Raw genomic sequence first — 15,831 nt, forward strand, 5'->3', positions numbered from 1 at the left:
ATCTTGTGTTTGGCTATAAACAAAATGGTAACATATACTGTACTGTATGTACATATTATGTTTAGTTCAGTGCCAAAGTAAAAGATTTTCCCACTTAACTAATGATTGTGACCTGCTGAGCAAAAACCGGCCGTTTTCGACATTCCTCGAATTCCATTTTATTGCATCTCTGTAATCTATAGTAACAAAAGAGTGGACAGCCAAAGTTTCAGCCTTTTATTATGAACGCTCTTAGAGTTATAGCGCTTGACAGTTGAAACAGTGATAAACTCGATTAATTTTGTCGACAACAATACGTAAAATTAATGTAGTTTGCTCACCTCCCAACATACTTGACACTGATTATTAGATACACCACTGTCAATTGATGTGGTGTGTTTGGTAATTGTACAAGGACTCTGTCTGCTGTGGGAACCTAATCAGTTTTAAGGCTGGGATATAACTCTGGAGAAGATGTTCTGTGTACATATCAATTGGCTTGGAGGGGGTAATTTTAAATGGCTAAGGGTGAATACACTAACTGATGGCATAGGTAATCTTGCCTAAACATATTTGTGTCCCTTTCCTAAACTGGTCTCCTTTTGACTGTTTAAGTGTGATCTGTACAAGTGTTGGAGAAGCTCTATTGTCTAAAGCTACATCTGATAAAAGCAAATCGGTTAAAGGGTCAAAGTAGTCCGGTGACGATGTGGTAAATTCACTGACTCTAAGAAGTCCAAAATAGGTAAGGCAGCAGGTGGCCAAGATCATCACATCTCTGTAGTTGCTGGTGTGTTTTGAAAACACTACATGAAGATGCACCATAATTGGAAAAGTAATAAGCAGCCGTTCCCTTGGTTCACGGGTAATTGCACATGATTTACGTATGCCTTTCAAAATGTAGTGTGATCTTGGTGTTGTTGGGGCAATGATTCTCTATTTGTGTAGTGCAACTGTACCTCACAGCAGAGAGGTACACTTGTATAGTAGCATAAGAAAGCCTGTAAGCTAGCATCAGAGCAAAAGGTGATGTACTTGCGGAGGCCAGCTGTGTAGGCTTTCTTTGTTGCTGCTGATATTCCTAAGTTGAAGTAGGTTTGTGCTGCTGCACTCAGTTGGAATAGTGTGACTGACAAGAGCTCTGTGGGTATAAGAAATCAGTAAAAAAAATTTTTTTGGTGTAAACATGGCAGCCATGATAACAGTATTAACAGTAGTACATGAATACATTAATGGTGTTAACAGCATATACAATTACAATCAAAATGATTGCCTATAAATGAATCTAATCCAAAACAGCCAAGCTGTAAAAAAAGTGTGCGGCCCTCAGAAAGGCTATGGTGAAAAAAGATGTGAAATCCAAGGTGGCGGCCAAGAAATGGCTGTGATGGTAGGTTAATGGTAAAAATTTTAATAACGACAATTCAGGTGAATTTTTGTGCCGCTTCACAAAATTTACCTAAATTGTCATTATTAAAATTTTTACCATTAACCTACCATCACAGCCATTTCTTGGCCGCCACCTTGGATTTCACATCTTTTTTCACCATAGCCTTTCTGAGGGCCGCACACTTTTTTTACAGCTTGGCTGTTTTGGATTAGATTTCATTTCTTTTTGTATTTGTATACCCCAAAGCCGGCCTATGGCCAGCTTTGGGACTATTTTAACCTATGTTTTTTTTTCTTTACCACAGGAAGAAGAAAAGATAAAGTAGATGTACTTTAAATATTTTATCAGTAAATGTACAAATTATATATATAATACATATGTCACCGGATTTGCGAAAAGGGGTCTTCCACACACTTCCAATTTGCCACCTTTGACAATTGATAACTTCAGAGTGGAAAGAGCTATTGCCTTGAAATTTGGGCATTGGTGAGCACCACTATAGCTGAATACATCGTGAAAGTTTCAGGTTAATATGTTACTTGAACACTGAGTTATGGTCTCCAACGTTTACGGAATTGGATGTGTGTGGAAGACCCCTTTTCATAAACCCGGTCACATATATTGATTACAGAAATCTCCATGGTGGTTTCTTTGTAACTGAACACTCTACAAGGTGAATTCTTCTAATTGCTCTCTCTACAGGGTGAATAGTTTGTAGCTGAACGATCTACAAGGTAACTTCTTCTAGCTGATCTCTCTACAGGATGATGTGTTTGTAGCTGAATTTTGTATAGGTGATTTGTTTGCAGCTGAGCTCTTTACAGAATGGTTTCTTTGTAGCTGAACTCTCTAAAAGGTAACTTCTTCTAACTGATCTTTCTACAGGATGATTTCTTTGCAGCTGAACTCTCTACATGGTGGTTTCTTTGTAGCTGAACTCTCTACAAGGTAATTTCTTCTAGCTGACCTCTCTACAGGGAGATTTGTTTGTAGCTGAACTCTCTACAAGGTAATTTCTTCTAGCTGATCTCTCTACAGGGTGATTTGTTTGTAGCTGAATTCTGTACAGGTGATTTGTTTGCAGCTGAGCTCTTTACAAAATGGTTTCTTTGTAGCTGAACTTTCTCCAAGGTAACTTCTTCTAACTGAGCTTTCTACAGGGTGATTTGTTTGTAGCTGAACTATCTACAAGGTAATTTCTTCTAGCTGATCTCTCTACAGGGTGATTTGTTTGTAGCTGAAATCCCTACAAGGTAACTTCTTCTAGCTGATCTTTCTACAGGGTGATTTGTTTGTAGCTGAGTTCTCTACAGGGTGTTTGTTTGCAGCTGAATTCTCTACAAGGTGACTTCTTCTAGCTGATCTCTCTACAGGATGATTTGTTTGTAGCTGAACTCTCTACAGGTGATTTGTTTATAGCTGAACTCTCTACAAGGCGATACTTCTAGGTGATCTCTCTACAGGATTCCTTGTTTCTAACTGAACTCTCAACAGGGTGATCTGTTCATAGCTGAACTTTCTACTGGGTGATTTGTTTGCAGCTGAACTCTCTAAATGGTGGTTCTTTGTAGCTGAACTCTCTACAAGGTAATTTCTTCTAGCTGAACTCTCTACAGGGTGACTTGTTTCTAGCTGATCTCTCTACAGGGTGATCTGTTCATAGCTGAACTTTCTACAGGATGATTTGTTTGCAGCTGAACTCTCTACATGGTAGTTTCTTTGTAGCTGAACTCTCTGCAATGTGACTTCTTCTAGCTGAACTCTCTACAAGGTGACTTGTTCCTAGCTGATCTCTCTACAGGGTGACTTGTTTCTAGCTGAACTCTCTACAGGTGATTTGTTTGTAGCTGAACTCTCTACATGGTGGTTTCGTTGTAGCTGAACTCTCTACAAGGTAACTTCTTCTAGCTGATCTTTCTACAGGGTGATTTGTTTGTAGCTGAATTCTCTACAGGGTGATTTATTTGCAGTTGAACTCTCTACAAGGTGACTTCTTCTAGCCGAAATCTCTGCAGAGTGATTGATTTTTTTTGCAGCTGATCTTTCTACAGGGTGATTTGTTTGTAGCTGAATTCTCTACAGGGTGATTTATTTGCAGTTGAACTCTCTACAAGGTGACTTCTTCTAGCCGAAATCTCTGCAGAGTGATTGATTTTTTTTGTAGCTGAACTCTCTACAGGGTGATCTGTTCGTAGCTGAAGAAGGTAACTTCTTCTAGCTAATCTTTCTACAGGGTGATTTGTTTGTAGCTGAGTTCTCTACAGGGTGATTTGTTTGCAGCTGAACTCTCTACATGGTAGTTTCTTTGTAGCTGAACTCTCTACAATGTGACTTCTTCTAGCTGAACTCTCTACAAGGTGACTTGTATCTAGCTGATCTCTCTACAGGGTGACTTGTTTCTAGCTGAACTCTCTACAGGTGATTTGTTTGCAGCTGAACACTCTACATGGTTTATTTCTTTGTAACTGAACTCCCTGCAAGGTGACTTCTTCTAGCTGATCTCTCTACAGGGAGATTTGCTTGTAGCTTAACTCTCTACAGGTGATTTGTTTGCAGCTGAATTCTGTATAGGTGATTTGTTTGCAGCTGAGCTCTTTACAGAATGGTTTCCTTGTAGCTGAACTCTCTACAAGGTAACTTCTTCTAGCTGATGTATCTACAGGGTCACTAGTTTGTAGCTGAATTCTCTACATGGTGGTTTCTTTGAACTATCTACAAGGTGACATCTTCTAGCTGATCTTTCAACAGGGTGATTTGTTTGTAACTGAACTCTCTACAAGAAAACTTCTTCTAACTGATGTCTGAACAGGGTGAATTGTTTGTAGCTGAACTCTCTACAGGGTAATTTGTTTGTAGCTGATCTCTAGAGATACAGGTTACTTATTTCTAACTGATCTCTTGAATTCTGTTCAGGGTGACTGCTCTATTAGGATGACTGCTATTAGAGTATCTCGATCTCGCACTTGCTACACCAAGTTGGATTTCGTGTTATAACTCCGTGGCTTTAAGTCTGATTCTTCTACACCATTGAAGAGCCTTTCTAAGATGATAACTCCATCTGTACAGCGATTTTCAAAGCATTACCCCAAGCAGTTTATCTGGTAGGCGTGGCAAGCAGTCGTTTTTTATTAGCTAATCTCGATTGCATAATTGTTACACACTGTTGATTTTTTCGCTGTATCTTCCTGGTTTTTAGCTCGATTTCTTTCAAACCACAAAAGGTTTGAGGTTCAATAGTTAACCTATTCACCCACCGATTTTCAGCTTCTTCCCATACGCGGTTTACCCTGTAGGCGTGACAACATATTGGTATTATTTTTCGTGCATAATCGCTCATAACTCTTTGCCTGTTTATGGTATTCCAGCCAAAGTTGGTACCGAGATGCGCCTTTATACCCCCCTTCTGTGTGCCAAATGTCAAGGCAATCGGATAACGCGTTCGTGTTTTATAGCAGTTTTTGTAAGTGTGCGAAAAGAGGAAGAAAAATAAGAAGAAAAAAAAACGAAGAAACTAAGCCAATTTGTGAAGTCGCATATCTCAGGAATGCCTGAAGCGATTTCGCTCAAATTTGGAATGTGGAGTACTGATGTTGGAGGGAATGTACATAGCAAAATTCGTCTTGTTTCATCAAGGCAGCACAGAGCTACGGAGGTGCAAAAATTGCGTTTTCTTTCTTCCTGTCAATATACTCACGGGGTTGCGCGCCGGCTTCTTGGGCCGCACGACACACTACCGTGTGTCTTGATGATAAAGTCTTATGAAAAAGTTGAAGGAAGTGGGGGGAGATTCAGTCAAGCCTGCAAGGAAAGATTAACTGGAAGGCTGTGTGGGGTATCACTGTAGGTTGATATGACAAGGTGGGAGTAACTTGGAAGGCCTGATCTAACCGACCACGAGAAAGGTGATCAGCAGTCACATTGATCACCCCGGTAGGTGAGTAGCAGTAATGTAAATGTCGAAGTGAACAACGAAAAATGATAGGCAGCGGAGCAGATGCATTACAAACTTATCCTTACTTGAGCCTTTATTAATGGCAATGACTAAATTAGCGTTGTCACAATGGAAGTTAATGTGGTGTTTGGACAGATATGGCCCCCATACAATGCAAGTGAAAATGATTGGCACAAGCTCCTTTGCCATTATCCCTATTTTGTACCATTCTGGGGGCCATTGCCACTGCAACCATTGGAGGTCCAACACCGCTGCACAACCCCATGCTCCTGAGGCATCTGTTTGGGCACAGAAATCCGGATATGAGACAGTTGGGTGTCTAAGAATACCGAGACCGTTCCATGATTGGAGAAATGTATGCCACCACAACAAATCGGACCTGAATGATGTGTTTAGCCTAGTGATGAAGTGCATCTCGTGGAGCTTAGCTGCCGTTGAATACATTCTTGAGACAAATGCTCTGCCGGGACGCACAACTTTTGTGGCATGTTGGAGAGTGCCTACTAGTGATAAAATCTGCCTCTTTCTAGCTTTCTTCCTGAGGAGCCATGTCGTCAACAGTTGCTGTATTCTAGTGAGTTTATCTTTTGGTAGCATAATTTCCATTCTTTCAGTGTCTAATATGATTCCCAGGAATGACAAGGATGTTGAAGGACCTTCTAGTTTATCGGGTGCTAAGGGGACGTCAAGATAAGAAACACCTGCATTTTCCATGATCCAGGCTAAAAGGTTAGTGAGAACATTGAATAATTTTGGTGTTGAATGAAGACCAAAGGGGATACAATGATCAATATATATACTGCCTCTCTATCTCACCCCTAGTAAATGTCAGTCTGCTGGGTGTTCAGGTAGTAGGCGAAAGGCACTCTTGATATCAATTTTTGCCAACATTGTATTTTTTCTGACTTAAGTATGTTTAATATGGCATCATCTATGGTTACATAGGTCAGGCTGCACAGCTGTGAAGGTATGCCATCATTCACACTACTACCTGCTGGGTAGGGCAGGTCTGTAATGAGCCGCCACTTATCCTGCTGATGGTTCTTCAGGATGACCCAGAATCTTTTTATGTGAACACCCGGACATATTGACAGTGGGTATGGGCCCAACATCCTGCCTAGTAATAGTTCATTATGAAGATAGTCATCCACAACTGTAGGATGATTTGAAGGTTCCTTTGTGCTGATTGTGTACCACTCCCATTAGAACCCACTCTAAAGCCAAGGGAGATACTCTGCAGGAAATACTGGACTAGGTTTTGATGTGGGTGATGCCTTAAGTGATACAGCCAAGCAGTTGAGATGAGTGGAGTGTGAATGTAGCTAGCTTCTACAGGATTTGATTGAAAAGTGGGACAGGAGTAAGGTGATTCTGCCATTGCTGTAGCCACTGAGGGTATGGTTCCAGTATGCGAAATAACTTTTCAAACATGTCCTGACATACTGTCCGGACATTGTGAAAGTTGAGTGGACATCAAGCAATTTGACCGTACTTTTTAACTTTTGTTGTTTCTCCTTTCCTGTGTTTTTACCAAGTTACAGTAGATATGTTTGCTTCTGGGGCCACCCATGTTGATTACTACTCAACCACTCACACTGATACTACAGTATTTTAAAGGGTAACTACTGGTCACATAAAAGAGCTTCTATGGAATCAATTCTATTACAAGGAAAGGAGTCATAAGGACTTCTGTCAAGGTCTTCTACATAGCTATAAGTGGTTAAATTTTGCTTATGCTACCATTGTTTAGAATACATTTGTACTGGCTTTACCCTAATACAGTGTATGAACATAAGAGATGCACTGATGTCTTGTCCATTCTAGCTTAGAATATAAACTTGTACAAGTGATGATGAAAACACAAGTAAAAGTACTACTGGAAATCAGTTTATAAATACATTTTACTACTGCAGTACAGGTCTGAGACAAGTAGGCTGGCACAGCAGTTAACCTCAGAGTACATCTTGGGAATACCTTTGTGGTCACCACAGACAAATAACTTAATTACATGTCAATATCATCATGTCTGGCCTCCCTCCTAGCCCAATAAACTCTACTACACTTTGAAAGGACACTATTTCTGAACAAATTCAATTATGGCCTGCCTCCCTCCTAGCCCAATAAATTCTGCTACACTTTGAAAGGACACTATTTCCGAACAAATTCAATTATGGCCTGACAACTGATGTAATTGTCTGGTGTCCTGAGGTTATTTCGCACACTGTGGTTCTGATTTTGTATCCCTTCAATGGATTGGCTCTAGGACACCATTTGGAATTATAAATAATTATGTATATGAATTATTAAGGTAGATACCTCATAGCAATTACATGTTATTGAACAGCACAGCAAACAAAATTGATTGTATATTGTACAATATGAGTACACATACTAGTAGTTAAATGAAATAGTGGCACGCTAAAAGTTTTTTGACCGCAGTCTACATCATTGAAACAGTGGTCCAGGCCATTGGTTTGTAGTCGACTGCTGGGCAGGAGGGTTAGGACAGAACAAAGCCTTATGATGGATGTCCTTCACAGCCGAATTAAAGGAACAGTAATAACACACATGTTCATAACGATAGTTTGGGAAAGTGCATCCCTGAGCGTGTTGTTCATTCCATTGATGGCAAATGAATCGTCAGTAGCCTGGAGCTTGATGCGTTTGGTCACGTGAGCTGGAGGTTGAACTTGAGGCAAATTCACAGTCTATGGATTGGTGAAATAAACTAAAGCAATGTTTGCAGCGATTTACTTTGGCTTGGCCTGTAAAAGCTAGGCTCCAAAGTGTTGAATCTGTGTTAGACCACTTGCAGCTTGGTTGGGAGGCGGCGAGCTGTCGGAATCGTCGATCATATGCCAGCCAGCGATTATTCTGGTATTCATTGCTGGCTTCCAGCATTAGGATCTGGTAACCCATCAAGTCCAGAACATGCTTCTTAGAAACGAATGACACATAAATGGTGAATGCTTGTAGCCATTCGGATATGTTGGTAATTGATCTTTGTTTTGGCTTGGATCCTGCTGTCTCCTCAAAACCGAAGTGGCTTGGAACAAGGTCTCCTATCTCTATGAATTTGCCAGCTTCAATCTTTTCAACCAGGTTTGATGGGACTGGTGGTATAGTTGAACTTGCTATTAGAGGTGCAGACAGCTGGTTGGTAGGATGAGGGGCCTTCTTCCGTTTTGATGAAAGTACGTTGACATGCTCCTGATCTAGGAAGGTGCAGGAGAGAGGTAACACCATTATAGTAGTAGAGTGCAGAAAGAATGGGGCTCAATGGTATGTCCATTTATATATATATATATATATTTGTTAATTATCTCTTGGCTAGACAGTTGGGCAAGGTAGTCTCGGTGTATGGCTTCATGGTTACCTAATTGTCTACCTAATGCCCACAACACTGCTACAAATATCCCTACCATAATTACCATCAACATAAACACATTATACTTGTAAGTGTTCGAATCGCATAACGAAGCGAGATGTGACATACGGCGTAACCGCAAGAAGCTTACTTTGCATTACGCTAATTATCACGCACAGTGCCACGTTGTCACGCCAGCTGACTTTGCATTATGCCAATTATCACGCACAGTGCCACGCCGTCACGCCTGATGCCACACGATTCGAACAGATAGGCAAGCTACTCACCTAGGTGGGGATTATCTTGGCTCTTCTCCTGAGGGTCCTCACTTTCCGGTTACTAATGACTGCCTCAACAATTTTTGGAATATTGGCCTTGGTTAATGGATTGTCATCGAATTCTTCATCATCTTCACTGGTTGAGGAGTTGCTCTCTGGTTCACGGATAGTAGCCACACGCTGATGTTTCTGACGTGGCGGATCGGCCGTTGTACTCTTCCTTTTAGTTGATTTAGTGGTTCCAGAAGATTCTTTTCCAGCCCCAGTAGGACGGTTCTTTCTTCTTTGGCCCAATCTGGTAGTAGAGAGTTGCTCTTCAGCCGTCGTCGTGGTATTCGGATTAGGGATCTTTTTTCACTTCCTTTCTTCGTCCTAGGCATGTCTCTCAGGGAAATCGTGATCTCGCTTGAACGCTCCCACTACTCTTAAAACACCCAATGCACGTGTTGACTGTTGCACATGCGTGAACTCTGATTGATGCTCACCTGACACTCTAATTAATGCCCAATGCGCCTTTCATTGCTCCTCCATTAACTTGGTTTAATATGCTATGTAACCTCATTAAATTACAGGGGCTTAGATAATTGATCATAACTCACAATTAAAACAAGCTATGAAGATGGGACTTAATTGTCTCAATCTGTGCACCATAAACTGGTAAATCAATCAAGTTATAGTGCTTTCCCTGTGCTCCTCCATGTTGACAAAGAAGAAGGCCATCCCAACTACAAAACGATGATGGTGAACGTCATTTTTGCTGCATTGTGCCCATAACTCACGTATCCTTTGCTTTGCAACAAGATTTTCTCCATATGCATAAACAGTCAAATCCAGTGATGTACAGGCTTTCTTAATTTGAGCCTAATTTCAGTGCGTATGAATGCTATTAAAAAGCGTGCGTAAATTTTCATGTAGCATGCATATTTTTACTCAGTGTATTTCAATAGAATTTCATGGCAAACTATAATTTTGCAAAAATGGCCGGTTTTCACTCAGCGGGACACATTATTACATGGCACTCAAATAATTGAGCGTTTTAATATTAGCATAATTGTGGGCTTGCCATTGGGACTGCAGCAATCGCACTATAAAGATCAGTGATGCTGAATAACTTTTGCTAAAGTAATGTCAAAAATACATTAAGACTGGATGAGTGATATATTATGCATGTCTAATGTTCTATTATATGGCTGTAGTTGTTGTATTAGGGTGACTGCTAATGTCAAGTGACCCTCTGGTGGAGGTATCTCACATGATAGATCATTGGAGCATAGTCAACGTTTTCTGTATTGTTATAACTGAAGTTATAACTGAAGTAGCATAAACATTTTAATTAAATTTTGAGTGTAAGAAAACTGTCATATTAAAGATTAATGGTTTCCTAAGACAAGCACAAGAAGAAAGGTAAAGGAGTAGTGCTAGGAGCAAATTTTGTCGGAACTCCAAAAGGCACATGCCATGGTTGATCATGACTTTGTTGCTGTAGCATAAACTGGTAGTTGTATGGTTGTGTGATGCATCATTTAGCCTGTAGCCATTTGACTATAGCCGTCCTTCTACGTCAGAGTACACTGAGACACATACAAATACACAAGTACAAAACTGAAAAACATACAAGACATGACAAATACAAAGCAATACAATTAAATAATAGACAAATGAACTATTATTAGTCATATAGTGAGTCTTCGTTAAAGTAACAAATTCTCCATGCTTGTGGGGCATTTCACTATGATCTTAACAATGATTCATGTGTCTGTTGTAGGAAGAGCTGCTGTGGAAGCACAGAATCTATTTATTATTTAACTTACCCTGGATGTATTAACTTGGAAACTCTTGATGATGCAAGTTTAAAGAAAGTATGAAAAGTACTGGTACCTGACTGTGATACAAGGGAAGTAAAGACTATATTGAAAAGAGTGTGGTATTCGCTTTTTTTTTTGAAGAAGAAGAACAGGTTTTGCAGTAGTCCTTACCTACACCATGAGTGGTATTTGGTTTCGTTGATTGTACTGTATTTACATAGATTTGAGCTAAAGGGGTTATTTTTATGCATATAAAAATGATAAGGTATTATTATTCTAATAACTCACCATGAGTTCTAACTATGTAATCACAACAGATGCGTTTTCAATCTACATATCTGTACAAGCAATGTAGCCAGTTTATTATAGATAGCATTTTCAAGATATTTTGGGTATGGGAGAGAGACTAATATAGCTTGAGGCAAAAAGTATATCTTGTACTTACATAGGGGTAGACTAGTGGCTACAAATCATATGGCCCAAATATGGATTTTATAGAGTTTTAATGCTGCCTGAACAGACAGAAAAGCGTATGTGTGAGTTAGTTGGAAGCCTGTGCCCCCTTCCCCCATGGCGCCAAACTGTTTGTTGTACTGTGGCAATGTTAGAAAACTATAGCAGCACAGTAACTAAAACATGTTTTAACATCGGACATATTAGAATCCATAAATCAATGTATTTACTAGTGAAAGAGCAAGTATATAGTAGTGTATGAAAGACCCTATACATGTCACACCATTATCCCAACTCTACGCGAGTAACCCAAGTGTAGTTATTGTATACAGTGAAACCTGTCTAAAGCGGTCACCTTCGGGCCAGAAATATTTGGCCTTTATAGAGAGGTGGCTGCCTAACTCAGGTGACCATTAAGGGAGGTTCCACTGTACTATCAACAAAACTGTGGCCAAATACTGATAGTTATAAGTTACATATTTATGTACAAATTAAAAAATAATTACCCTAATAGCATCTTTGTCCTACATCTTTCGAGTCTAATGTTAGAAAAAGCCCCAGATAACTGTATTTCCAATGTTATTGTAATTGTAAACATGTACAGTGTGTACATATCAAAAACAAAATGCATTTCTGTGCATAGCAACGTACATAAATTTTACAGTGCGATAGGGTAGTTAAATTTGTAAAGTTTAAAGTTTAGTACATAAAATAATTATTCTGCAAGTTTTTTTAGCATCCAAACTTTAGCTTCAGTGTTGGGAATGCTGAACTTCCACTGCACATAGGCCCATTGTCTGCTGTTCTTTTTCCATTTAGTATGTCCTGTTCTAGTCAGCATTTCATTAAACCAACGAAGAATATCTGTTGAATCAGCCATTCCTTTGTTGTTATCAAAGCACCAATGATCATGAAAGCTTGAAGCTATTAGCTTTTCTGTCTTGTTCAGTGGTCCTTGCAATCCTTCACAATGCTTTCTACCTGTCACATTTATATCCATTTGTAAGCAAAATTGACGATCAGTATATGGAGAATCGTAAAACTTCACAGAAACAGTGTCACTAAAAGTAACATGCTTAAGAACCTGTAGAGAAGCTTTAGTTCCACGGTGATCGTCACTTCTCAAGATGCCACATGAGCTATGTTCTTTGCAAGCCATCTGCAACTTTCAACCAACTGATACCTTCCTTCCCAGTTTGAATTAGACATACTGCTGAGAGGAGTAATATATAGAAAATTCTTTTCTCTCAGAAATCTCTCAGAATCTCTCAGGGCCATGTTAAACCTGTGCATGTAGCATTTACTCAATGAATGTAACTCTGAGAGATTTTATTGTGAGAGATTTTAAGATGTTTGTGCTGAAGGTGTTAAAATATCTCACAAAAAAATCTCTCAGCTATGCACAGAGGTGTGAAACTTTCACAGAAATCTCATAGCTACCCATAGTGTTTATTCAGTAAGCATAATTCTGAGAGATTTTATGTATGCCTTGTACAGGAAATATCAAGATTTTCTCACAAGAATCTGTCAGTTGTGCCCTAATATTTGGTTTAAAAAGGGAAAATACTTGAATCCAGCCCAGTCCAGCCCAGTGATTGTATGCAACCCTAAAGATGCGAAAATTTTCCACCTTAAAGTTTTGGATGGTGGCAACCCGCAAAAAAAAAAAAAAAAAATTGAAAATCCTGCTATACGGTACTTAATTAAGAATGGTCCAGTTTCCATTCCCATAAAATAAACTTTAGTACACTTATTTTATCAAGACATGGACTACGTGTTAGCTCTGTAATTATTTAATGCATTGTGACTTTGTATGTGCTTTTTAGTTACTTGAGGAACAGATAAAGAGTTTTGGTCAAATGCCAAATCAACTGCTGAAAAATCCACACCCACTTAGAAATCCACCAGTAAAGGTACACTATGTTCTGTATGGAGCCAAAAATACTTCACGTAGCTGTAGCAAATGTATAATTGCGTTTCCATTCAGTAGATGCTTGTCAATAATGATGCATTCAACTTTGTGTTGTTTTTTTCTAATAAATTCCAACAACATTTAATATTATGATTATTTCCTTTCCAGATTATTTCACAGTGTCTTCCAGCTACTAGTTCTTTTGAGCAAGCTTGAAGTCAGTCCTGATGTAGCCATTATTATGTTACATCCTGAGGAGACGTATTCATATCCAAGAACTATTTTGTCTCTGTCAGCAAGTTACGTATACTGTGCAGCTAACTGGAATGTTACTGAAGGTACAATAATTGCTTAACCATTTCTTTGTGTTGTGTTTATTACTAATTTACAGTGAAGCGGCAGCCAACATGTTTGCTTGAAGTGAATGTCATAAACAGTAAGTACTAGTGATGTTTCCTGTATGTTAATGTTATCTGTAGTTCACCAATTCAGTTGTTAAGTTTGTGTTTACTTTTCTCTTTTAGGCTTGAAGCAACGGGGAATTTTGTTTACTGAAGCTAGTGATACAAAGTTGTTTTGCACTGCTACACTAGACAACCAATTTTTGTTCACATGTGGTGCGTCTAAGAACAGCTTTCAGATTTATATCACCGAAACAGGTACTGTGATATTTGTACTGATAAGGTTTTGTACTTATTATTTATTTTAGTAAATACCTCTGTATTTCAGAATACCTCTTTAATGTGATTCACTATGCACCTGTAATGTATGCAATACCTGATAGAGATTTTGGTGCAGTACATGGATTTTTTCCAATTCCCTTCCTTTGTATAAAGTTGTCCCACTTAAAGTGTCCCACATACAAGCTGTAAGGAATATGACGTGCTTTCTTCACTCAGTTATATTTGGTTTGTGTGTATTATATTTTATGTATGAAGAAACTTTTGGGCACAGGCTTGAGCCATTTATGCTCTGTGAGGAATGCTCCAATATTTCGTCCCTTGTTATTAAGATAGTTGGTTGATTGCTCTGTTTACTGTGTTGAAATGAACACATTTAAAAAGTATAGATCAGCTTGACTGTTGTATTACAGTATTTGCCCTATTATTATTAATGTATACTCTAAAGCTTACCGAGGTCTCAAAATCATACACTGTGTAAAATTTCTCTTTCCATGGATACTGTCTGTTATGGTCTTACACCGTTGTACACCTTATTGTACCCCTCGTATTGATGACTGCTCTATTAGAGTAATCTGGTGTATGTCTTTGGGGTATCAGTGAGTTAATTGATTACCATAATTAATGTGACAAAATTTTTGAAAATCAATTTTTGTACACAACACTGAAGTTGACTTTCACCATCAATAGATAGTCACACCAATACCATAGCCATGCCGCTGATTTACTCGGACTGTTTTTCACAACTGGATTTCTGGAGACATGTGCCAGCCACTTGCACCTTGGAATGCCACTGGCCAGATGGAACATGAGGCTAGAGTAACTGGCACCTTTGGACAGTTTCCCAGATGTTTACTGCATTCATTTCTTTTACTTTGAGTGGCACTGCATGGTGGTATTAAGGCTGGAGACTCCAAATGACCGGCTCGGCCACTTTCTGTTGATATACCAGACCACCCCTACCACCATCCATGGTTGTGTGCTTATATTATAGATACTGCCATGAAAATAGCTACTCAAAATTATGGTTATATCAGTAGCTAGCTTACTATGGTCTAAAGTCTTATACACTATGGTTATAGTTGCATTCATGGTGAAATTTCAACTCATAGCTTTTGGCATACTGTATTGACATGTTTATAATTGCTCTCTCACAATGTGTACATTGACAGTTTTCCACATTAGATTATATATTTTTGCAAACAGATCAACTAATTCAGAGTGTATTTGGACACCACAGTACAATTTTATGTTTGGATTATAATCAAGACAGAGGGGTTATGTTCCTATAATGAAGATGGTCTGATTGCAAGTGGATCATGTGACTGCACTGTAATGTTGTGGAAATGGAGTGAACAAAAATTCCGAATTATTAGTTCAACGTCAGAGTCTATGAAAAGTAAATTATTGTGTGATTATTTGTGCATTGTCTGTTTATCTGTTTCTATTTAGTAAATTCATACAGATATTGACTATTGGTTTTGTACTGTTAGGAAAGTCTATAGTTTGGCAGTCCTCTTCAGTCCACGTTTATAACATTTCTTATTTTGCTGCCTGCTAGCATGTTAACTCCACCTGTTTTGTAAAAGTGCCTAGAACTACAGTAACCTTTTCTCCACTTATAAACACATTTCAGTATACTTATTCATTGTTCATCTGTCCAATGCTATGTACAGCAAAATTAAATCTTGTAGCATTCCTCAACACTGCATTTACTCCTCAAAAAGTATTAAGATGTAGCCTGCTGTGTGTATGTACATGAATTACATACTTTCCATTATATTAGATACTACTGAACCAATAGCAGTACTAACTGGTCATCATACACCAGTTGTATCTATTGCACTGAACTGCAGTTTGGGAATAGTTGCAAGTGGAGCTCTGTGTAAATCATGAAATAAACTAAAACTCTAAACTACAATCTGTTAAAATAATTCTGGTAGACTAGATCTACCAGAATTATTTTATTTCATGATTTACACAGAGCTCCACTTGCAACTATTCCCAAACTGCAG

The 15,831-nt window shown here is 38.8% G+C and overlaps 2 protein-coding genes across 5 annotated transcripts in view; one reads left to right on the forward strand and one right to left on the reverse strand.

Moving 5' to 3' along the window:
* Nucleotides 1-5,291: 5,291 nt before the first annotated feature.
* On the reverse strand, nt 5,292-6,035 carry LOC136236143 (uncharacterized). The gene has a single exon (XM_066026278.1). The coding sequence runs from the start codon at nt 6,033-6,035 to the stop codon at nt 5,292-5,294; it is 744 nt and encodes a 247-aa protein (XP_065882350.1).
* A 4,116-nt stretch (nt 6,036-10,151) lies between these two features.
* Nucleotides 10,152-15,831, forward strand: part of LOC136259725 (uncharacterized) — a 25,647-nt gene continuing 19,967 nt past the window's right edge. The window contains exons 1-5 of one of the 4 annotated variants that reach the window (XR_010703346.1): nt 10,152-13,137; nt 13,305-13,474; nt 13,528-13,572; nt 13,661-13,795; nt 15,023-15,215. Coding sequence is in view for 1 of the 4 variants with exons in the window: in XM_066053251.1 (XP_065909323.1) it covers nt 13,378-13,474; nt 13,528-13,572; nt 13,661-13,795 (277 nt within the window). In the remaining 3 variants the exon portion in view is untranslated. The remainder of the gene's footprint in view (nt 13,138-13,304; nt 13,475-13,527; nt 13,573-13,660; nt 13,796-15,022; nt 15,216-15,831) is intronic. The other 3 variants (XR_010703347.1, XR_010703348.1, XM_066053251.1) reach the window with 3 other exon arrangements.

Source organism: Dysidea avara, chromosome 1 (genome assembly GCF_963678975.1).
Source record: "Dysidea avara chromosome 1, odDysAvar1.4, whole genome shotgun sequence".
Taxonomy (NCBI): Eukaryota; Metazoa; Porifera; class Demospongiae; order Dictyoceratida; family Dysideidae; genus Dysidea; species Dysidea avara.

What these genes read in the sequence shown, in the direction of transcription:
- LOC136236143 (XM_066026278.1), bottom strand. Translation starts at nt 6,035, where the DNA reads ATGGAAAATGCAGGTGTTTCTTATCTTGACGTCCCCTTAGCACCCGAT.